The sequence below is a fragment of the Oncorhynchus clarkii genome, chromosome 6 (assembly GCF_045791955.1).
Source record: "Oncorhynchus clarkii lewisi isolate Uvic-CL-2024 chromosome 6, UVic_Ocla_1.0, whole genome shotgun sequence".
Classification (NCBI taxonomy): domain Eukaryota; kingdom Metazoa; phylum Chordata; class Actinopteri; order Salmoniformes; family Salmonidae; genus Oncorhynchus; species Oncorhynchus clarkii.
The window spans coordinates 46,360,571-46,384,704 of record NC_092152.1 but is presented as its reverse complement, the minus strand read 5'-3'; the positions used below and the strand labels follow the sequence as shown (position 1 = coordinate 46,384,704).

The window sequence follows — 24,134 nt, the reverse complement described above, 5'->3', positions numbered from 1 at the left end:
TTCACAGAAGCGTCTAAAGCCATGACATAATTTTCTGAAATTTTCAAAGCTATTTAAAAGACACAGTCAATTTAGTGTATGTAAACTTCCGACTTCAACTGTATATGTTCCTAATAAAAAAATTGCTTAGAAAACCAACTGTCAGACAATAGATACAACTACTGGAGAAAGACACAGACATACCTTTTACTTTTGTAGACTAAGGTACTGTCAGGGCTCTAAAGTGCGATCATTTTGTACCATACTGTACGTCCAAGTACTTGTTTAGTTAGTATACTGTATATTCAGTCCCCAGGCTTAATTGTTACCACATCTGCATATAGGTTAGACAGAGAAAGAGATTCATTCAAGTTGATTCAAACATGTATATTATTTTCCCAATAGATTGGAACAGCTCAGATTGGTTTCTGTTACATTAGATATGCACTGACTACATGAATTCTACAAAAATAAATGACATGTTTCCAATTTTAACTAAAGAAAAGATTGACAAATGTTCACAAAAAGATAACAATTTAAATGTTTCGGAGTGGGTACTGTTCCCCCTACTCATTACTAAAATACATAAAGGTAACAAATTATCTACTGAACAGTGAGCACAAACCAACATCGAATAAGGCTATAATAGCTAGCTACATTCCATGATTTTCACTGTGCAAAATACTTTATCCAGATGCTGGCAGAAGACGACTTCAATCAATAAGTACAGTTTACAGATGACATATAATAGAGCTTTTTGAGTATTTCAACTGCCCATAAGGGCCAGTTCGTTGAGTGCTGCACATTCTTTAAACACACTGACGTATTTAAGGCAAGCATTTACACCATGTATGTCTTTTCTTGTTACATATAGATAGATATACATGAAAAGGTTTGCAAAATTCCGGTAATTTGCCCAAAATTCCTAGGTTTTCTGGATTTCTCAGTTGGAGAATTCCCGGAATCAGGAGGGAATAAGCAGGAAATCCTGGGAATTTTGGGAAAGTTACTGGAATTTTGCAAATTGCCACCCTATACAGGAAAAAACTGGTGCTGAAGATTACACAACAAAATGGAATGTCATTCTACTGCAATAATGCTTAATGATACAGATTTTGGACAGTGGATATTAGCATTCTCAAAGATTTCTTGCCTTTCATGTTCTAACAATTAAAAGACAAAATATAGATTTGTTAGATTTTCAAAAGCCATACACTTATTGTAGAAAGTAAACCAGTTGTTTCAGTCTGTGTTTGAATACATCTCCTCTACTCCAGGAACCCTGAGTTGTGGACTTGTTTCTCTTCATTGTACATTCTAGCTCTGGCCCAGGGCATTGCGTGTGGCTTGCAGATGTAGAAGTCTCAGCATCAGCAAGCTGCATGTAACCAGAGCTACATACCTTCATTCGTGAGCAGCACAATGGCCCATTGTCAGATGAAGTACCTCAGTGCTGATCATTGGAGTCTATTTCAGTGGTTTCAGGTCTGACTTCACTGACCATGGCCGGGGCTGAGACTAGCTCTAGCTCAGTAACGTCTGTCACAATTAGCTGCTGGCCCCAGATTCTGACCCACCCTGGTTATTCGGAGACTGCGATTGGTTGCTGGCCTCCACTTGTGAGCCAGTCCGTTTTTTCGGAGACTGAGATTGGCCTGGGAGCAAGACCTCGACGGTGAAGCTGATGCGTTTGGACTGGAAGATACTGTAGGTGTTGTCGAACCGCAGCACATCTGAAGAAGAAAGAAAACAACATGGATGTCGCCTAAATCAAGTCCTACACCTTTACTCCGGCCCTTGTCCTCTTTGTGTGCTTGTATGCAAGGCCTGGTTCTTAATTGCCCAGTTTCTAGACCTGAGTGGAACCTGGGTCTAGCTTTATAACATGCACCCACCTTGCTAGTTATTTGCTGACCGTTCCTATGCTTGTTTGGTGACAATTTTCCCACGACCGAGCTTACATCTGCAATCGGTAGACAGTTGTCGGTTGCGTCTCTGTGCAGTGCCCAAGTAAGAATTCAATCTAATTGATATCTGATACCCCCCTCCAAATCAAAATCAAACATGGATTCCATGTTGTGTTCTCACTTTGCACGCACACGTCTGTGTTTCACACCTTTTTGTCTAGCTAATCAGCCTTGCAGACAGGAAGCAGACAAGAAGTAGAATAGAGTGTGTGCGCACAAACATTGGTTTTGATTTTGAGGTGGGGTGGTAGTATCTTACAATTTGAATAAATTATTTCCTGGACAACACTTGGTGATGCAAACAACGCATTCCTTATCAGAACGATCCACTGACCACGGATATACCCTCAGAAGTAGGAAAAGCGTCACCCAACAGGCAAAGACACACATGGGTCTGTAAAGTAGTCACACTGTGGGCTAGTGTTATACTGGTAGGCCGAGATCCAATCTCTGTCTAGTACCACTGGACTAGGTTCTTATGTGCCCCTACCCAAGTCTTCATGTGTCATTGTACCTCTGTTCTAGCCCACTGTAGGGCTTTTCACACTACTGAGACTAATCAAACCAAGCATTAAAGTTGCTGGAACCATGAAAAAAAGGCAATGTGAAAAGAAAATACCCAAGCCAGCACAGTTTGGTTTGGTTTGGGATGGCCCGATAGTGTGAAAGGGGTATAAAGTATAGAAATCGCTTATGTGTCTCTGTCTAGCTGTCCTGTACTCACAGACCCCAGGCTCGCTGCAGGTGAGAGAGCCGTCTTCGGGCACCAGGTGTGCGTTGTATCTCTGGCTGGGAACCACCTCCTGCATCTGCCCTGCATTCTGCCTCTCTCCTATCTTCCCCTTCATAAACACCCCAAAGCCGATGTCTGCCCCATCACTAGAAAACTGCCACCTGCATGGGGGGAGATATTACATTACATTATATAATTATATATCCCGACACACCCGCATAGAATTGTCGATCCGATCCGTGACCCGCCAAATAACATTAATTTATTTCATCGTTTTTATGACTATTCATAGGCTATGACAAGTCAGTCATAGGCTATTATTCCCCTCCCTGCATGAATTAATGTATATGCATGTCTAATCAACATTTAGATAAAAGGAAACTATGCCATGAAACCATGCCAGAACGACATGATACATTTTTTTACAATGAGATGTGGCACATTGACAACTAAAATTGCTCTGAAAAAGGGTCTTCTCATTAGCCTTCTTACCTGATGAAAGCCTATAGCCGACATAATAAAACAATACCTTTACATTCAATATTGTTTAGATAGTAAAACTGTTTAATTGAAAATCATATAAACAATTCCCAGAATTGAATATAGGATGCAAAACTACATTTAATTAGTAGGCTATAACCTAGGCCTGCTCAAACTTTCACCAGCGCACCGGTTTAAACTTGATATAGCCAGCGTTATGGTCTAAATCAGAGGTTCTTAAACCTTTCAGCATGGGACCCAAATGAGAAATTCGGTGTTTTCCTGGGACCCAAGCTTAGCAAAATATGCAACTATACATAAATATTGGTATATTTCATTGCCCTTATGCCTAAAACAAATGCAATATAGACAAAAACAAATAACAATGAAATTAAATATCCATATACATATATATTAATGTTTATTTTCCCCCTTTAAAAACACTCTTACATATCTGTCTAGGTTGGAACTGTTTGCTGTTAAAATACAATAAATAATTATAATTCTGAACTGGAATAAACTGATTGATCACATCACACATATGAATAACAGAACACACACACAGGCTTTTTGATAGTGCAACCCTAAGTATCAGTACAGATGAACAATGATCAGGCATACTGTACATCTTGCTGTAGAAATTATTGTTGAAAGAAAGTTTAGGTTGGAACTGTTGCTGTTAAAATACAATACATATTTTTATTTTGAACTGGAATAAACTGATTGATCACATCACACAGATGTAGACCAGAAAACACACACACACAGTCCTATTGAGAGCATGCCTATTCTGGGCTCCGTTCTTGACAGTGCAATACTGAGGTCATGCTCAACCTTGAAACTGTTTCTGTACTTGTTTTAAGTATGTCAGAGTTGAGAAACCTGACTCGCATAGGTATGTGGTGCCAAACTGGACCAGAACATCTACTGCTTTCTCAGTCAGGCAGGAGACAGCTGTGTTTGCCTCAAAAAGCATCTTGCTTCATTCAGTTTATTCCAGTTAAGAATAAAAAAAATATGATTGTATTTTAACAGCAACAGTTGCAACAGAGACCAGTTTTCAACAATCATTTATACAGTAAGATGTACAGTAGGCCTGATCATTTTTCATCTTCATTTGTACTGTTACTAGGGTTGCACTATCAGTAGCTAGCTTGCTTTGGCAAATGATAGCTATTAGCTGTGTACAAGGCCAGGGGATTGTTTGAAAGATAAACTCACATCTACTACTATGAAAGTTAGTTAGTGCTCCCTTATTTCTACTAATCATCATCACCTGTTATAAAATGACAACAATGCCTTGCTAGCTGACTTACTTTTCCACTGTCGTAGCACTGTTTCCTGAAGCATGCTACCCTGTTCTGAAAGAACTCCCTTGGTTTACCATCATGCTGTGGATGTTTGGTCAGGACGTGTCGTTTCATTACTAAGCACTTCCCCGCACAAAACACATTGTGGGCGCTCTTCGTTATAAATTTCTATGAAAGAGAAACGCTCTCTGTATATGCGTTTCATGACAATTGAGCTCAGTCAGAACTTGTGGCTAGCATGAATCCATTTGATGACAGCGGTGAGTGATGGAGAGTGAGAATGACGAGTCAGTGGCAGACAGCGCATGAACGACAGCGCTGCATCGCCTGTGTCGCGGAGTAATCTTCAAGAAAACTGCAGAAAAAAAGATCAGGTAAACCGCGAAGCACACGGGCATCTCACTCTCACTCTAACGCAGCTGCCAAACTGAGCAGAGACCGCTGCTAAGCAGAGAGCGCACTTGGCCAAATCAATTCTAGTAATTAATGAAATAATTAGAAATTGACTCTGACACATCGCGATCCACCATTAACAGGTCCGCGACCCGACCCATAATTTAAGAAAGGCTGCAAATGAATGCCTGGGGTAGCTTAATAGTTAACTGATAATAAACTAAATTAGCCTATCGTAAACAAATACCTACGTTGGCCATTTTCACATGAGCTAAGCTAGCCAGGGAAAGTACACTTGGCAAAGTATTCTCGTGTGGGAGGACGAAACATACATTTCAGCACCACACAAATAATGGACAGTTCCCTGATCCACAGCGTGGTAGCTTATATGTCTGCCTCATCGCTCACAGAATGGAATTCGCAACACAATGCAACACAAGTCCTGGGTCTGTAAACCATTTTTTTTATTGATTTAAAATGATTCGATCCGGATTATAATTGTTCTGAATCGCGAGCCGACCCGTGGGTTGAAAGAACGTTTTCATTTCACCCACCAACTGAGATTTTTCCGGGTCAACAACAGGGAACCGTGGGTATCGGACTCGATGCAGGGCCACCCTGCACTGGAGTTAAGGAGGGTAATAAAGAGATTGAGAGAGAGAGGAAAATAAAGGTGGAGGGAGGTAAGGGAGGCCGAGATAGAACAGGACCAGTAGTGGGGTTACAGAGAGGTAAGACAGAGAAAGAGGGAGGGATAGAAAGAAAGAAATAGCTGTAGTATAATCGGTCCACTCACCTGAGCACACAGCCAGGGAAGAGGATCTCATATTCTAGCTGCTGTGAGGAGCCACGGCTGACTGTTAGACACTGTTCATAGTCCACCTTCACTGACTCACGAACATAGTAGGACGTAGGCACTGTCCCAGCATAGTGGATCTTGAATACACACATATATATAGACAGAGTAAGAGGATGGATGTTGTGGGGTTACAGTGGCTTGTGAAAGTATTCACCCCCCTTGGGGTGGGGGGGTGTATCATTTGATTTACACAACACTTTGAAGATGCAATTTTTTATTTTTTATTATGAATCAACCAAGAAATAAGACAAATAAAACTGAAAACTTGAGTGTGCATAACTATTCACCACCCCAAAGTCAATACTTTGTAGAGCCACCTTTTGCAGCAATTACAGCTGTAATTCTCTTTGGGTATGTCTCTATAAGCTTGGCACAACTAGCCACAGGGATTTCTGCCCATTCTTCAAGGCAAAACTGCTCCAGCTCCTTCAATTTGGATGGGTTTCGCTGGTGTACAGCAATCTTTAAGTCATACCACAGATTCTCAATTGGATTGAGGTCTGGGCTTTGACTAGGCCATTCCGATACATTTAAATGTTTCCCCTTAAACCACTCAAGTGTTGGTTTAGCAGTATACTTAGGGTTATTGTCCTGCTGGAAGGTGAACCTCTGTCCCAGTCTCAAATTTCTGGAAGACTGAAACAGGTTTCCCTTAAGAATTTCCCTGTATTTAGCGCCATTCATCATTCCTTCAATTCTGACTAGTAGTTACCTAGTCCCTGTTGATGAAAAACATCCCCACAGCATGATGCTGCCACCACCATGCTTCACTGTGAAATGGTGTTCTCGGGGTGATGAGAGGTGCATAGCGTTTTCCTTGATGGCCAAAAAAATCAATTTTTGTCTCAATCTGACCAGAGTACCTTGTTCCATATGTTTGGGGAGTCTCCCACGTGCCTTTTTAAGCAATGGATCTTTTTCTGGACACTCTTCCGTAAAGCCCAGCTCTTAGTGGTGCTATGGACAGATCCTCCAATCTCCACTGTGGAGCTTTGCAGCTCCTTCAGGGTTATCTTTGGTCTCTTTGTTGCCTCTCTGACTAATGCCCTCCTTGCCTGGCCTGTGAGTTTTGGTGGGCGGCCCTCTATTGGCAGGTTTGTTGTGGTGCCATATTCTTTCCATTTTTTAATAATGGATTTAATGGCGCTCCATGGGATGTTCAAAGTTTCTGTATTTTTTATAACCCAACCTTGATCTATACTTCTCCACAACTTTGTCCCTGACCTGTTTGGAGAGCTCCTTGTTCTTCATGGTGCCGCTTGCTTGGTGGTGTTGCAGACTCTGGGGCCTTTCAGAACAGGTGTATATATATATATATATATATATACACATATACTGAGATCATGTGACACTTAAATAAAGTTCACCTATGTGCAATCTAACTAATTATGTGACTTCTGAAGGTAATTGGTTGCACCAGATCTTATTTAGGGGCTTCATAGCAAAGGGGGTGAATACATATGCACGCACCACTTTTCCATAAAACATTTTTATTTTTTGAAACAAGTAATTTCATTTCACTTCACCAATTTTGACTGTTTTGTGCATGTCCGTTACATAAAATCCAAATAAAAATCTATTTAAATTACAGGTTGTATTTGGTGAATACTTTTGCAAGGTACTGTAGCTGATAAAAATGCTATGAAAGTCAGCAGGACCTTTTTTTAGGGAAGAACTTACGAGGAAATAAAAAAGAAAGCTTAACTTTCTACAACTATGAATCTGCTGCGGTTACATGTTTTATCATAGCCTTTTTGAGCTTCACATACTTTCAGCTGAGAAATAAAAGTCCAGAGTATCAGCCTCAGAGTTTAATTTTGTAATTTATTTGCTATAATAACAAGACCAACAATTTTCTTTAGACCACCTTACTGGCTAATGATCTCATCTTCCTAAACAGTCTGAGCCCTCAGCTCAAGAAAACCAAGGATTTGAGAAATACTGACACACCAAACACAGACGGAAGTTAAAAATGCTGCTTGCAGCAGTAATTGAGAATCACCGGGGGGCAATAAGGGGTGATGTATTCCATTTCTGAGTGAAGGGAGAGAGAGATGGGATGGTTCACCTCAACCATAAGCAGAGGGCAATTAGCATTGGTCCACAGTCAAATCACACAAGACCATTCATTACCTGTCTAGCATAACACAGCAAGCCATGGGAAATGTTGAGCTGAGGACAGCTGCAGACACAAACAGGACCTTGATCCAAATGCATTTGTGGCACTGTCAGCGGTAAATGTGTTAAAAATGATCTTTAAAACTTGACTGACTGTTGCATAATCTGCCTGTAGTGTACACACAGACCCAGTCTGATCTCCCTCTACAGCAAATAAGCTATAAATGTCGGATGAAACAGATCATTTTTTAATGTAATATCTACAGAGGCCCATTATCAGCAACCATCACTCCTGTGTTCCAATGTGTAGGCTAATCCAAATGTATTGTTTTAAAAGGCTAATTGATCATTAGAAAACCCTTTTGCAATTATGTTAGCCCAGCTGAAAACTGTTGTGCTGATTAAAAAAGCAATAAAACTGGCCTTCTTTAGACTAGTTGTGTATCTGGAGCATCAGTATTTGTAGGTTCGATTACAGGCTCAAAATGGCCAGAAACAAAGAACTTTCTTCTGAAACTCGTCAGTCTATTCTGGTTCGGAGAAATTAAGGTTATTCCTCTAGCGCCTCTTCAACCTCAGGAGGCTGAAGAAATTTGGCTTGTCACCAAAACTCCTGACAAACTTTTACAGATACACAATCGAGAGCATCCTGTCGGGCCGTATCACAGCTTGTACGGAACTGCACCGCCCTCAACCGCAAGGCTCTCCAGAGGGTCTGCACAACGCATCACCGGGGGCAAACTACCTGCCCTCCATGACACCTACAGCACCCGATGTCACAGGAAGGCCATAAAGATCATCAAGGACACCAACCACCCGAGCCACTGCATGTTCACAACGCTACCATCCAGAAGGCGAGGTCAGTACAGGTGCATCAAAGCTGGGACCGAGAGACAGAAGCTGTTTTTCAATCCCAAACCCATCAGACTGCTAAACAGCAATCACTAACTCAGAGAGGCTGCTACCTACATTGAGACCCAATCACTGGCCACTTTCATAAATAGATCACTAGTCACTTTAAATAATGCCACTAAACTCATATCACATGTATATACTGTATTTTATACCTTCTAATGCACCTTGCCTATGCCGCTCGGCCATCACTCATCCATATACTTACAGTTGAAGTCGGAAGTTTATATACACCTTAGCCAAATACATTTAAACTCAGATTTTCCACAATTCCTGACATTAAATCCTAGTAAAATGTCCTGTCAGTTAGGATCACCACTATATTTTAAGAATGTGACATGTCAGAATAATAGTAGAGATAATGATTTCTTTCAGCTTTTATTTCTTTCATCACATTCCCAGTGGGTCAGAACTTTACATACACTCAATTAGTATTTGGTAGCGTTGCTTTTAAATTGTTTAACTTGGGTCAAACGTAGCCTTTCACAAGCTTCCCACAATAAGTTGGGTGAATTTTGGCCCATTCCTCCTGACACAGCTGGTGTAATGGAGCCAGGTGTGTATAGGCCTCCTTGCTCGCACACACTTTTTTCAGCTCTGCCCACACATTATTTATAGGATTGAGGTCAGGGCTTTGTGATGGCTATTCCAATACCCTGACTTTGTTGTCCTTAAGCTATTTTGCCACAACTTAGGAAGTATGCTTGTGGTCATTGTCCATTTGGAGACTCATTTGCGACCAAGCTTTAACTTCTACTGATGTCTTGAGATGTTGCTTCAATATATCCATATAATTATCATTCCTCCTGATGCCATCTATTTTGTGAAGTGCACCAGTCCCTCCTGCAACAAAGCACCCCCACAACATGATGCTGCCACCCCCGTGCTTCACAGTTGGGATGGTGTTCTTCGGCTTGCAAGCCTCCCCCCTTTTCTGCCAAACATAATGATGGTCATTATGGCCAAACAGTTTCATCAGACCAGAGGACATTTCTCCAAAAAGTACAATCTTTGTCCTTATGTGCAGTTGCAAACTGTAGTCTTTTTTTTAATGGCGTTTTGGAGCAGTGGCTTCTTCCTTGCTGAGCACCTTTCAGGTTATGTCGATATAGGACTCGTTTTACTGTGGATATAGATACTTTTGTGCCTGTTTCCTCCAGCATCTTGACAAGGTCCTTTGCTGTTGTTCTGGGATTGATTTGCACTTTTTGCACCAAAGTACATTCATCTCTAGAAGACAGAACGTGTCTCCTTCCTGAACGGTATGACGGCTGCGTGGTCTCATGGTGTTTATACTTGCGTACTACTGTTTGGAAATTGCTCCCAAGGATGAACAAGACTTGTGGAGGTCTACAATTTTTTTTCTGAGGTCTTGGCTCATCTCTTTTGTTTTTTCCATGATGTCAAGCAAAGAGGCACTGGGTTTGAAGGTAGGCCTTGAAATACATCCACAGGTTCACCTCCAATTGACTCAAATGATGTCAATTAGCCTATCAGAAGCTTCTAAAGCCATGACAGCATTTTCTGGAATTTTCCAAGCTGTTTAAAGGCACAGTCAACTTAGTGTTTGTAAACTTCTGATCCACTGGAATTGTGATACAATAACCTGTCTGTAAACAATTGTTGGAAAAATTACTTGTGTCATGCACAAAGTAGATATCCTAACCAAGTTTGTTAACAATACATTTGTGGAGTGGTTGAAAAATTAGTTTTAATGACTCAAACCTAAGTGTGTGTAAACTTCTGACTTCAACTGTATACAATGAGTGTACAAAACATAAGGAACACAGGAGTTTTGCCCGCAGAACAGCCTCAATTCATCAGGGCATGGACTCTACAAGGTGTCAAAAGCATTTCACAGGAATGCTGGCCAATGTTGACTCCAATGCTTCCCACAGTTGTGTCAAGTTGGCTGGGTGTCCTTTGGGTGGTGTACCACACACACAGGAAACTGTTGAGTGAAAAACCCAGCAGCATTGCAGTTCTTGACAAATCGACACTGGCACCTACTACCATACCCCATTCAAAGGCACCTAAATCTTTTGTCTTGCCCAGTCACTCTCTGAATGGTACACAATTCATAGCTCAATTGTCTCAAGGCTTGAAAATCCTTCTTTAACCCATCTCCTCCCCTTCATCTACACTGATTGAAATGGATTTAACATGTGACATCAATAAGGGAGCATAACCTTCACCTGAATTCACCTGGTCAGTCTATGTCACAGAAAGAGCAGGTGTTCCTAATGTTTTGTACACTCAGTGTATATTCAAAGTTTTGTCACCGACTGTATTTAACACCAAGGATTTTTTTTACAATGAAATTGGTCCCAACTCCCAACTGTTCACCGTGTACCCTAAATCAGGTAGTCACATTATTTCATATGATGTGGGAGTGCCCTGCTGCAGTTAAATGCTTCTGGCAAAAAAGTTACACAATTCATTTTGAAGTGCATGAATGTAAATATTCAATGCTTTCCATCTACTATGTTACTTAACGATGATAGCTCCTTGAATCTCTTAATCAATCAGAGATGATTACCGTTGGCAGGTGACACTGCCACAAAAAAAGTTGTTGGCTCATAGATGGCAATCACCTCACTCTCTCCCTATTCACCAGTAGATACAGTTACTATTAGAAGTTGTAACATTAGAAATATCAACAGGGAGAATGAATGGTGCTAGTCAAGGAACAATTGAGGCCTGGACAAATATACTTGAATCTGTAAAGAATAACCTAAGCTAAAGCCCAACATATAGAAATAAACTATCTATAAAGCCCAACAAATACACACATACAAATATACACACTACATGACCAAAAGTACGTGGACACCTGCTCGTCAATCATTATTATTATTATTCCATTATTCCAAAATCATGGGCATTATTATGGAGTTGGTCCCCTCTTTGCTGCTATAACAGCCTCCACTCTTCTGGGAAGGCTTTCCACTAGATGTTGGAACATTGTGGCAGGGATTTGCTTCAATTCAGCCACAAGAGCATTAGTGATGTCGGGCACTGATGTTGGGCGATTAGGCCTGGCTCGCAATTCATCCCAAAGGTGTTCGATGGAGATGAGGTCAGGGCTCTTTGTAGGCCAGGCAAGTTCTTCCACACCAATCTCGACAAACCATTTCTGTATGGACCTCACTTCGTGCACGGGGAGCACTGTCATGCTGAAAAAGGAAAGGGCCTTCCCCAAACTGATGGCAAAAAGTTATAAGCACAGACTTGTCTAGAATGTCATTGTATGCTGTAGCGTAAAAATTTCCCTTAACTGGAACAAAGGGGCCTAGCCCGAACCATGAAAAACAGCCCCAGACCATTATTCCTCATCCACCAAACTTTACAGTTGGCACTATGCATTCGGGCAGGTAGCGTTCTCCTGGCATCCGCCAAACCCAGATTGTCCGTTGGACTGCCAGATGGTGAAGTGTGATTCAGAACTCCAGAAAATGTGTCCACTGCTCCAGAGTCCAATGGGGACGAGCTATACACCACTCTAGCCGACGCTTGGCATTGCGCATGGTGAACTTAGGCTTATGTGCGGCTGCTCGGCCATGGATACCCATTTCACGAAGCTCCCGAAGAACAGTTATTGCGCTGACATTGCTTCCAGAGGAAGTTTGGAACTTGGTAGTGAGTGTTGCAACCGAGTTAATATTGTGAGTAATATTTCATAGAGTTAAAGAAACAATTGTAAAGTTAAAAAAAAAAAAGTTTGTTCATGGGCATGGTGGTTACGCAAATTCATGGGGGGAAAAGAGAGACCAGTCATATACTGGAGTAAATGGTTGGGCTCCCGAGAGGCACAGCGGTCTAAGACACTGCATCTCAGTGCAAGAGGTGTCATTACAGCCCTTGGTTCAAATCCAGGTTGTATCCCATAGGGTGGCGAATTGGCCTAGGGTCATCCGGGTTTGGCCGAGGTAAGCCGTCATTGTAAATAAGAATTTGTTCTTAACTGACTTGCCTAGTTACATAAAAAAAATGGTTAGATTTGGCAAGAGGAATGCCGTCGTGTCTAAGTGCAGTGCAGGCGAGAGAACACTGCTTTGATTACAATGGGCCAAAATTAGACCTGTCCTGATTTAGTGAATATTAATCTTAAAATAGTAGACATTAATGAGTGTGAAGCAAATAGTGAATATCCAATGGATATTGGTTATAGTATATACAGTAAAGATTGGGGTGGATTAAAACACAAGTGATTCAAAGAGTGGAGGGCAGTAGCCTCTCTGTAAACAGAAATTATCATGTTTTGTTTTGTCTGTAATTAAAACTTTGTGTTGCTGATTAAGATTTAGCATAGTGAAAACTAACGAAATGTACATTTTCTCTTCCAGGATAGGGTAGGGTGTTCATATCTCTCCCTTTGAAATATTTCCGAGGCTTGGGAGAGCAGTTAGTGAAATTCTGCACTTCTATTAAGTATAAAGTTACCTGGATCCGGCCGTAAAAGGAGGTCACAATTAAGTAAGGTCTGGCCATTTGTTTGTTTTTGCCCAACATTTTACCACGCACACCAGCACACAAACCACCTGTTATGAATATTTTTTTGTGGTGTTGCGTAGGGTCTTATTATTTGGTTTTAGTTGGTATTTCACTAGTTAGAAAGGATGCACCTTAAAGGGCACACAAAGAACATTTTCTACAGTGGTTCGTCCTTTAAAAGTTGCAGCGTACTGCGGCATAGGTTGCATGGTGCCGCAGAATTCTATGGCACGTTATTTAAGTGCCAAACACTAGTATCATTAATGCTAGTTAGTGCAAGTTTGACCACCAGAGGGCATCTTTGAGAAGCATTTGATAGCCTTCAATAGCGGCTGTACTAGAGAATTTTAAACCTTGTTTTGTAAGAACATAGTATATGGGACTAATTTTATGAAATTTTGCTTAATTAATTTTATTAATATTATGGTGTTTCTATTCCAAGAAAAATGAAAAACCTTCTGGGTTTCTGTTAGGATGGAACGAAAAATATGGATGGAATGTGACGGTCGGGAGTAGGCTACAGTACTGGGCTATTTAGCTAAAGAATCCCTGTGTCGTGCATTGAAGATGAAACGTGGCTGGGTCTTTCAGCATGACAATGATCCCAAACACATCACCCGGGCAACAAAGGAGTGGCTTCGTAAGAAGCATTTCAAGGTCCTGGAGTGGCCTAGCCAGTCTCCAGATCTCAACCCCATAGAAAATCTTTGGAGGGAGTTGAAAGTCCATGTTGCCCAGCAACAGTCCCAAAACATCACTGCTCTAGAGGAGATCTGCATGGAGGAACGGGACAAAATACCAGCAACAGTGTGTGAAAACCTTGTGAAGACTTACAGAAAACGTTTGACCTCTGTCATTGCCAACAAAGGGTATATAACAAAGTATTGAGATAAACTTTTGTTATTGACCAAATACTTATTTTCCACCATAATTTGCAAATAAATTAATTAAAAATCCTACAATGTGATTTTCTGGATTTTTTTTCTCATTTTGTCTGTCATAGTTGAAGTGTACCTATGATTAAAATTACAGGCCTCTCTCATCTTTTTAAGTGGGAGAACTTGCACAATTGGTGGCTGACTAAATACTTGTTTTGCCCCACTGTAAGTGGCCTAGCAGTAGTAATGAGTGTGTTATGGTTTAGATGGAATGATCTATGTGCAAATGTATTTGTGGCCGGAGGCAAAGTACAACGATGGCCTGTCTCAGAGACAGAATGTTCCCATAAGGGAGATAGGAGTCATATGATAGCGCTTATACCATAGATTGTGAACTATTGCCCTATAATACTGTCTTCTAGCTTTCATGATATTTACTTGAGTAGGAATGGGTCGCTTATTCTCAAATAGCTGTTTGTTTACGAGTCCAGGTAATTAACAATGGACTGAGGCAAAGTGCAATAATGTATTCTACTGATAAGAAGACCGGGAGATGTGTTGAGGAGTACGAAAGGTTCTGGACTCGGGATGGGAGGATAACACCACCTGCCTAGACACAGAGATTCATTGTACATCCTAGACAAAGGAGGGGGGGGGAGCTTGTCTGGGGAAACAGAGGGCCAAAGTGAGGATGACATCGCGTGGGAACACCTCCTGTAAAACCTGCAGCCTGATGGGGGAAGTCTGGGTACAAGCATGAGGAGGTATTTTGAGCCTTAATTTTTGTGGACCCCAGCAGAACAGTATCCAAAGGTACAGTTTTTGCCATATATGATTATGCATAGCTTAACGCATTACTAACACTTGTCATATATTGTGTTTTCTTTTCAAGTCTTTTGCTTTCAATCTCCTAGGAACCGGAAGGAGGAAGAGAAAGTCAAAATCTCCAGCTGAAATGTCATTATCAGTTGTACAACAGGAGGGGTAATGGCAGACAGGGGGGAGTAAAAGTGTGCATAGTGTGATTATAGGTTTGAGGCCAGGGCTTTATGCCATGAAAGCAGATTACATAGTCAGAGGCCATAAGTCTCTGAGGTGTAAACATCCAAATCAACTGAGAATATGAATCATGTTTTCTTTTCTGTTTATTTATAAGTAATTTCAAAGTTTTTTTTAATTTTTATTTTTTTTAACCTTTATTTTACTACAGTGCCTTGCGAAAGTATTCGGCCCCCTTGAACTTTGCGACCTTTTGCCACATTTCAGGCTTCAAACATAAAGATATAAAACTGTATTTTTTTGTGAAGAATCAACAACAAGTGGGACACAATCATGAAGTGGAACAACATTTATTGGATATTTAAAACTTTTTTAACAAATCAAAAACTGAAAAATTGGGCGTGCAAAATTATTCAGCCCCTTTACTTTCAGTGCAGCAAACTCTCTCCAGAAGTTCAGTGAGGATCTCTGAATGATCCAATGTTGACCTAAATGACTAATGATGATAAATACAATCCACCTGTGTGTAATCAAGTCTCCGTATAAATGCACCTGCACTGTGATAGTCTCAGAGGTCCGTTAAAAGCGCAGAGAGCATCATGAAGAACAAGGAACACACCAGGCAAGTCCGAGATACTGTTGTGAAGAAGTTTAAAGCCGGATTTGGATACAAAAAGATTTCCCAAGCTTTAAACATCCCAAGGAGAACTGTGCAAGCGATAATATTGAAATGGAAGGAGTATCAGACCACTGCAAATCTACCAAGACCTGGCCGTCCCTCTAAACTTTCAGCTCATACAAGGAGAAGACTGATCAGAGATGCAGCCAAGAGGCCCATGATCACTCTGGATGAACTGCAGAGATCTACAGCTGAGGTGGGAGACTCTGTCCATAGGACAACAATCAGTCGTATATTGCACAAATCTGGCCTTTATGGAAGAGTGGCAAGAAGAAAGCCATTTCTTAAAGATATCCATGAAAAGTGTTGTTTAAAGTTTGCCACAAGCCACCTGGGAGACACACCAAACATGTGGAAGAAGGTGCTCTGGTCAGATGAAACCAAAATTGAACTTTTTGGCAACAATGCAAAATGTTATGTTTGGCCTAAAAGCAACACAGAACACACCATCCCCACTGTCAAACATGGTGGTGGCAGCATCATGGTTTGGGCCTGCTTTTCTTCAGCAGGGACAGGGAAGATGGTTAAAATTGATGGGAAGATGGATGGAGCCAAATACAGGACCATTCTGGAAGAAAACCTGATGGAGTCTGCAAAAGACCTGAGACTGGGACGGAGATTTGTCTTCCAACAAGACAATGATCCAAAACATAAAGCAAAATCTACAATGGAATGGTTCAAAAATAAACATATCCAGGTGTTAGAATGGCCAAGTCAAAGTCCAGACCTGAATCCAATCGAGAATCTGTGGAAAGAACTGAAAACTGCTGTTCACAAATGCTCTCCATCCAACCTCACTGAGCTCGAGCTGTTTTGCAAGGAGGAATGGGAAAAAATGTCAGTCTCTCGATGTGCAAAACTGATAGAGACATACCCCAAGCGACTTACAGCTGTAATCGCAGCAAAAGGTGGCGCTACAAAGTATTAACTTAAGGGGGCTGAATAATTTTGCACGCCCAATTTTTCAGTTTTTGAATTGTTAAAAAAGTTTGAAATATCCAATAAATGTCGTTCCACTTCATGATTGTGTCCCACTTGTTGTTGATTCTTCACAAAAAAATACAGTTTTATATCTTTATGTTTGAAGCCTGAAATGTGGCAAAAGGTCGCAAAGTTCAAGGGGGCCGAATACTTTCGCAAGGCACTGTAGGTAAGTCAGTTAAGAACAAATTCTTATTTTCAATGACGGCCTAGGAACAGTGGGTTAACTGCCTGTTCAGGGGCAGAACGACAGATTTGTACCTTGTCAGCTCGGTGATATGAACTTGCAACCTTTCGGTTACTAGTCCAACGCTCTAACCACTAGGCTACCCTAATTGTTGAACAGTATGGAGATACTATTAAAAAAAAAGAGGGACTATTGGATTGTAGCTTGAAATATAATTATTCCTGTTACCATAATAGAACTTATTGATTATTTGACATGTATAATGAATGTATATGTTGGGGTCAATAAAGGGTGGATAAGAATTTGGTGTATGGAAATTTACTGAGTGAGACAAGGGGGAAGTGCAGAAAGTTCATTTTTTGTTTGTAAGGAGGGAGGCAAAGGGCAACAGTCTAGTTAGTCTCTGATAAGGCAGACCGGCTGTGGAACAAGGGACGAGTGAGGAATTCGACTCGAGGTCAAGTCAACAGATGAAGTGAGAAGAAACCTTGGGGAGGGGGGCCCACCACAATGACTCTCCTACTACAGTCCTACCTCATATACAGTGCCTTGCGAAAGTATTCGGCCCCCTTGAACTTTGCGACCTTTTGCCACATTGCAGGCTTCAAACATAAAGATATAAAACTGTATTTTTTTGTGAAGAATCAACAACAAGTGGGACACAATCATGAAGTGGAACGACATTTATTGGATATTTCAAACTTTTTTAACAAATCAAAAACTGAAAAATTGGGCGTGCAAAATTATTCAGCCCCTTTACTTTCAGTGCAGCAAACTCTCTCCAGAAGTTCAGTGAGGATCTCTGAATGATCCAATGTTGACCTAAATGACTAATGATGATAAATACAATCCACCTGTGTGTAATCAAGTCTCCGTATAAATGCACCTGCACTGTGATAGTCTCAGAGGTCCGTTAAAAGCGCAGAGAGCATCATGAAGAACAAGGAACACACCAGGCAGGTCCGAGATACTGTTGTGAAGAAGTTTAAAGCCGGATTTGGATACAAAAAGATTTCCCAAGCTTTAAACATCCCAAGGAGCACTGTGCAAGCGATAATATTGAAATGGAAGGAGTATCAGACCACTGCAAATCTACCAAGACCTGGCCGTCCCTCTAAACTTTCAGCTCATACAAGGAGAAGACTGATCAGAGATGCAGCCAAGAGGCCCATGATCACTCTGGATGAACTGCAGAGATCTACAGCTGAGGTGGGAGACTCTGTCCATAGGACAACAATCAGTCGTATATTGCACAAATCTGGCCTTTATGGAAGAGTGGCAAGAGGAAAGCCATTTCTTAAAGATATCCATAAAAAGTGTTGTTTAAAGTTTGCCACAAGCCACCTGGGAGACACACCAAACATGTGGAAGAAGGTGCTCTGGTCAGATGAAACCAAAATTGAACTTTTGGCAACAATGCAAAATGTTATGTTTGGCGTAAAAGCAACACAGCTGAACACACCATCCCCACTGTCAAACATGGTGGTGGCAGCATCATGGTTTGGGGCTGCTTTTCTTCAGCAGGGACAGGGAAGATGGTTAAAATTGATGGGAAGATGGATGGAGCCAAATACAGGACCATTCTGGAAGAAAACCTGATGGAGTCTGCAAAAGACCTGAGACTGGGACCGAGATTTGTCTTCCAACAAGACAATGATCCAAAACATAAAGCAAAATCTACAATGGAATGGTTCAAAAATAAACATATCCAGGTGTTAGAATGGCCAAGTCAAAGTCCAGACCTGAATCCAATCGAGAATCTGTGGAAAGAACTGAAAACTGCTGTTCACAAATGCTCTCCATCCAACCTCACTGAGCTCGAGCTGTTTTGCAAGGAGGAATGGGAAAAAAATTCAGTCTCTCGATGTGCAAAACTGATAGAGACATACCCCAAGCGACTTACAGCTGTAATCGCAGCAAAAGGTGGCGCTACAAAGTATTAACTTAAGGGGGCTGAATAATTTTGCACGTCCAATTTTTCAGTTTTGATTTGTTAAAAAAGTTTGAAATATCCAATAAATGTCGTTCCACTTCATGATTGTGTCCCACTTGCTGTTGATTCTTCACAAAAAAAATACAGTTTTATATCTTTATGTTTGAAGCCTGCAATGTGGCAAAAGGTCGCAAAGTTCAAGGGGGCCGAATACTTTCGCAAGGCACTGTACATACACTTCCACACCCACGAAGGTTCTAGCATCAGGCAGGGCCATGACTACCCCAGTGAGAGGAACCAATAAGTTCCTGCCTAGCAACAGAGATGTATTGGCTGTCTAGATGTGTAAGGAGTTGACCCTGCCTAGTAGGAGGTTATATGTGCTTGTGTAATCATACCTTGTCTTTGCAGCTGTATGACCCAGTGGGTAAATAAACTTGGGTTTGAGCTTTTTCTAGTCGTCCGTTTGAGTTTTTCTCTGTTTGTTCAGAACCTAACAGATGGCATCTGACCAAATTACGCAATAATTTAGTTCTGGGTTAACCGAGATTACCAACTAAGTCCCTGATCTAAACACTCCATAGAACCCCATAGGATAGCTACTAATGATAAAAGCTGAAGTTCCTGTTCAATCCTGTGTTGAATGACTAAATTACTCAGTTGAGTAAAATGGAATCATGAAGTTAGGGAGAATTTCAGTCCGTGGAATCTTAGTCTTCCGGAAGATTTCAAAAGGTCATTTCCTGGGTCTCATTTGGGATGACAAAGACCTGTCCTCCTACTCCTCCTGCTCCTCTCCAGGTTAGGAAGACATCTCTACCTATGTATCTACAGAGACATCAGAGCAAGGGTCAGTTTCCTAGGTAAGAACATTTCAAATGCATCTAGGCTCAACTGTTATGGCATTTACTGGCAGGTAGATGACTACAGAGCCATTGAGAGGTTGTAGCTGGCTGGCAGCAAGGTCATTTGTGGCAAGGCAGAATTGAACTGAAGAGCAAAAATAAGCAGATCCATGCGGCATTGTCTTCGAAAAATACCCAATCAGCAGACTGTAACTGTTGAAGCAGACTAAGGAAGCCATCTGGAACTCCTATAACATCTCAATGACGAGAAGGAATAAAAAGACTCGAAACTCATTGTGAATTGTTTCATGGTGATATATAGCCCACAATCTCAATGTATCACACATACAAAGTCCAACAGTCTGACAGAGAATCCTCATCTAATTCCACTGGCCCCACTAGTAGCAGGATGTATTTTAGGAACGTTATTAGCCCTGCCTGCAGCATCTTGTGGTTGCAGGCAGCAAAGCAAAGCTGCTCTCATCTCACAGCATGGCTTCAATATTGCAGCATGTTGAGTCCTTCCTACTGCAAAAGCCCTTAGGCAGGTGTGGAGCAACTAGTAATAGGTGGCACTGCAAGCCCTAAATGTTGTCGCCATGTATAATTTAATTTTTCTCCTAAATCTACTGAAGAGCAGCTATGACTACAGCATTGGACATCTCTCGTCTCATTTCGGGGGGGGGTCATGAAAAAAGCAACCCACTTCCTGGTGGTGTGAGCTCACCTTGGTCCTACAGCGAGAGTCCCCGTCCGGGTCGGTGAGTTTCCCTCCGTACGCAGCAGGAAGCTGCTCTGGGTCTATGTAGTTAAGCAACACCTCCTGCCAGTTGGCTGCAGAACAGACAGGTAAAGAGAGAGAGACTGATATTGCCATTTTACGTTTGAGTTATTTAGCAGACGCTCTTATCCAGAGCGACTTACAGTGAGTGCATTCATTACCTTTACTGACCAGAAGGGTTAAGCTGGGTAGAGTTAGAGACAATGCAACCATATACTACTGTATGTATTCACAGCGTATGGAATGTTCCTACTGTAATAGAAATGCCATGCATAGAGGTGACATGATTCAGCATTCTGGAACAGTATATTTTTATGGGAACATTCAAATGGAAATACGGAAGTGTCTTACCACCCAGGACAATGATCTTGTTGCGGGTGATCTCACTAAGGAAGTGCTTGACGAGGTTGTAGGCCACGGGGAAGAGCTTGGGGGCTAAGGAGTGGGAAAAGAGAGAACAAGTGTGATACAATGCTGTCTAAATAAGGTTTGAGAGATGTGAGACACACAACATAAGTAAGTTTACTACTGTCACGCCCTGACCGTAGATTGCTTTCTATGTTTCTATTTTTAGTTTGGTCAGCGTGTGATATGGGTGGGTATTCTATGTTTGTATTTCTATGTGTTTGGCCTGGTATGGTTCCCAATCAGAGGCAGCTGTCAATCGTTGTCTCTGATTGAGAACCATACTTAGGCAGCCTGGTTTCGCCCTTGAGTTGTGGGTAGTTTGTTTTCTGTTTTGTCTGTATCACCTGACAGAACTGTTTCATTCTCGTTATTTTGTTTAGTGTTCAGTTTTGATTAAATTTACAACATGAACACTTACCACGCTGCGTTTTGGTCTACTCCTTCTTCCACCTACGACGATCGTTACAACTACTGGGATACTAAGGGGTAACATCTCCCTCTGGAATCCTTAATTGGTGAAATTGCCACCTCCGTTTGGGATATTACAACAACAAAGAATTTACTGCAAACAATGATGATGGTTCTTTTCCCTCGGACATCATTGCACGCGTAGTAAAACAGCAGAATATGTACTGCATTTTTTAATATATTTTTTTATAAATACTGCCGGACGTTCCTCTTCTCCGTTTCATCAACAAAACCAAAATAATAACAAAGGTGGTGGGGCAAACAGTGGCTCTGTTTCCGCAAATGCGGATTCGATGTTTAAAGAGTTGTGTCCATTATTCATGGTTTCTTTATGATCTATCTTTTTCAAATGTACAAAGAAACGATAGCATGGTTGGTCTTCTCCAGATCATTTCTCCACATCCAAATATAATAGATTGATATGACGAAAAAGTGGTGGTGAAACTTACCTTTAATGACAAATAGTCTCTTGAGGCCCTCAGGGTAGTTGTCCTCAAACATGGTCAGGATCTGTAAGGATACAACACTTTGATCAGACAGTATCATCTCAGATCACCCCCTCCCCCTATGGATTCAACAGAACTCTGTGTGTGTGTGTGTGTGTGTGTGTGTTGTCATGACATTGGCCTCTTTGGGTATAGCAACCCCATCCCCCTCTCCCTGCCTCCCCCTTGCCTCCTTCAACTAGGCTGCTGTGGTCAGAGGTAGTAAATTGCTGAAAGGATCTTCTCATGGACACATAGTGGAGAGAGAGTAAACTTTCATAGAGGACAAAGGAAATCCTTCCACCTCACAGAACTTGAGGTACGAACAAATTTCATGTTCCAGGGAGAGTATATAAGATCGGTGAAGAATCCAGCTGGTCCGTTTGTCACAACTTGGGAAAGCTCATGGGAGACTGTGTAGCCACATTACCGTAACGCTGTTTGTATAATAGCCTCAGATATGAGGTTTACATCTAATTGTTGTATAAGATGAATGAGTGCGTATGATACTGTTTGTATAATTGTGTAATATGATTTTGGACTGTTTAATGAAGAAAAATACAATTCCCTTTTGATTTGAACTAAATCAGGGGACCGCCCGAGCCCAATTAGGGTCAGACATCCTGGGACAGCCTTTTCTGCCATTCCCAATAAAAACCCCACTCGGGTTTTCGATCAGCAGACCGAGCTTACCTCAATTACGAGATGGCTTAAGGTTGCAGACCACGTTTTTCTCCATTAGGAGGGGAACAAAGGTTGTAGACCATTGCTGAATCTTTTAACCATACCACGTGGTTAAACTCTTAAGACTATCGATACCGACAGAATAAGAAAAAGTATTTGATATTGATTACTAGTCTGCAGCTAGGAATTCGGCATCATTAAACGCGAAGAACGACAACCACCGAAACATCCATTCTATAACGAATGTCACTCTGAACAATCACCTCTAACCACAACCAAGAGAGAGAGGGAGAGAGACGGACAATTCTACAAAAGAAATGAACTTTTCAACAGTGATCAAGACGACACAGAGCGTAAATATATATATTGATTGCAATTGTTCCCGACTGAGTGAGCATTCATGTGCAAAGGATTAGCATTTCAATTGTTATAGTTATCACTTTGTAGTGACTTCTTAGTCGACCCCCACTTCCCCTTTTATCTAACAAGCCGCCATGCCGGTTTAGCCCACTAGGGCGCATTTTCCTATCATTACATTTACCTTGTTTGTTTGTTTGGTTATGCATTTCTGTGAATTATTTAGTTAGTAGTTAGTTAGTAATAAATAAATGATTTAAGACAATTGATGTATGGATGACTCATAGTGAAGACTGGGTTCGTGCAGATAACCAACAATTTACGACGTTTGGAATGAGATTAACGTGAGGTAAATTAAATAATTAATTCAAAAACTAATTGATCAGATAAAATATCTGAAAAGTTATTTTAGGAAATGATAACTTTGTAATCTGAAAATGTTTCTTTGGTGCCCCGACTTCCTAATTAATTAGTTACGTGATTAATCAGTTGATCGCGTAGTAACTAATTACAGAGAATCTTTGATAAAAACTATCAGTCTTCAGTTCATGATAGTAAAGACACAACATTTAGTTTACCTCTCCGTAAGTCTCGATGGCAGGCTTCCACAAATGTTTGAGACCCAGCCCCTCACAGTCATAGATCATAGTGATGGCTTCCACATGCCTCCCGAGCTGGAGGAGAGAGTGAGACAGATGGAGATGGAGAGACAAAGAGAGAGGGCGGAAAAGAGAGAGAGTGATGAGAAGGAAGGCAGAAAACAGAGTGAGAAAGTGGAAGGGAGAGGAAAAGTGTTAATAAATGTACACTACATGAACAAAAGTACGTGGACAAAAAAAGATGTTGGCTCTTAGATGGCAATCACCTCACTCTCTCCCAATTCACCAGTGGATACAGTTACTATTAGAAGGTATAACATTGGAAACATCGACAGTGAATGGTGCTAGTCAAGGAACAACTGAGCCTAGACAAATATACTTGACTCTAAAGGATAACCTAAGCTAAAGCCCAACAGATACAAATAAACAATATATTAATCCCAACAAATACAAACATAAAACAAATATATATATACAGTTGAAGTCAGAAGTCAGATTATTTAACTTGTAATTCACTGTATCACAATTCCAGTGGGTCAGAAGTTTACAAATACTAAGTTGACTGTGCCTTTAAACAGCTTGGAAAATTCCAGAAAAGGATGTCA

At 41.2% G+C, this 24,134-nt stretch overlaps 1 protein-coding gene across 9 annotated transcripts in view; it reads right to left on the bottom strand.

The window, feature by feature from the left end:
* Window positions 1-351: 351 nt before the first annotated feature.
* Window positions 352-24,134, bottom strand: part of LOC139411215 (SEC14-like protein 2) — a 41,939-nt gene continuing 18,156 nt past the window's right edge. For 8 of the 9 annotated variants that reach the window (XM_071157208.1, XM_071157212.1, XM_071157214.1 and 5 more), the window contains 7 exons: window positions 23,509-23,604; window positions 21,854-21,914; window positions 20,880-20,963; window positions 20,475-20,581; window positions 5,659-5,798; window positions 2,671-2,840; window positions 352-1,712 (listed from right to left, as the gene is read on the bottom strand). In XM_071157208.1, coding sequence (XP_071013309.1) covers window positions 1,528-1,712; window positions 2,671-2,840; window positions 5,659-5,798; window positions 20,475-20,581; window positions 20,880-20,963; window positions 21,854-21,914; window positions 23,509-23,604 — 843 coding nt within the window. In that variant the 3' untranslated portion in view covers window positions 352-1,527. The remainder of the gene's footprint in view (window positions 1,713-2,670; window positions 2,841-5,658; window positions 5,799-20,474; window positions 20,582-20,879; window positions 20,964-21,853; window positions 21,915-23,508; window positions 23,605-24,134) is intronic. The other variant, XM_071157215.1, reaches the window with a different exon arrangement.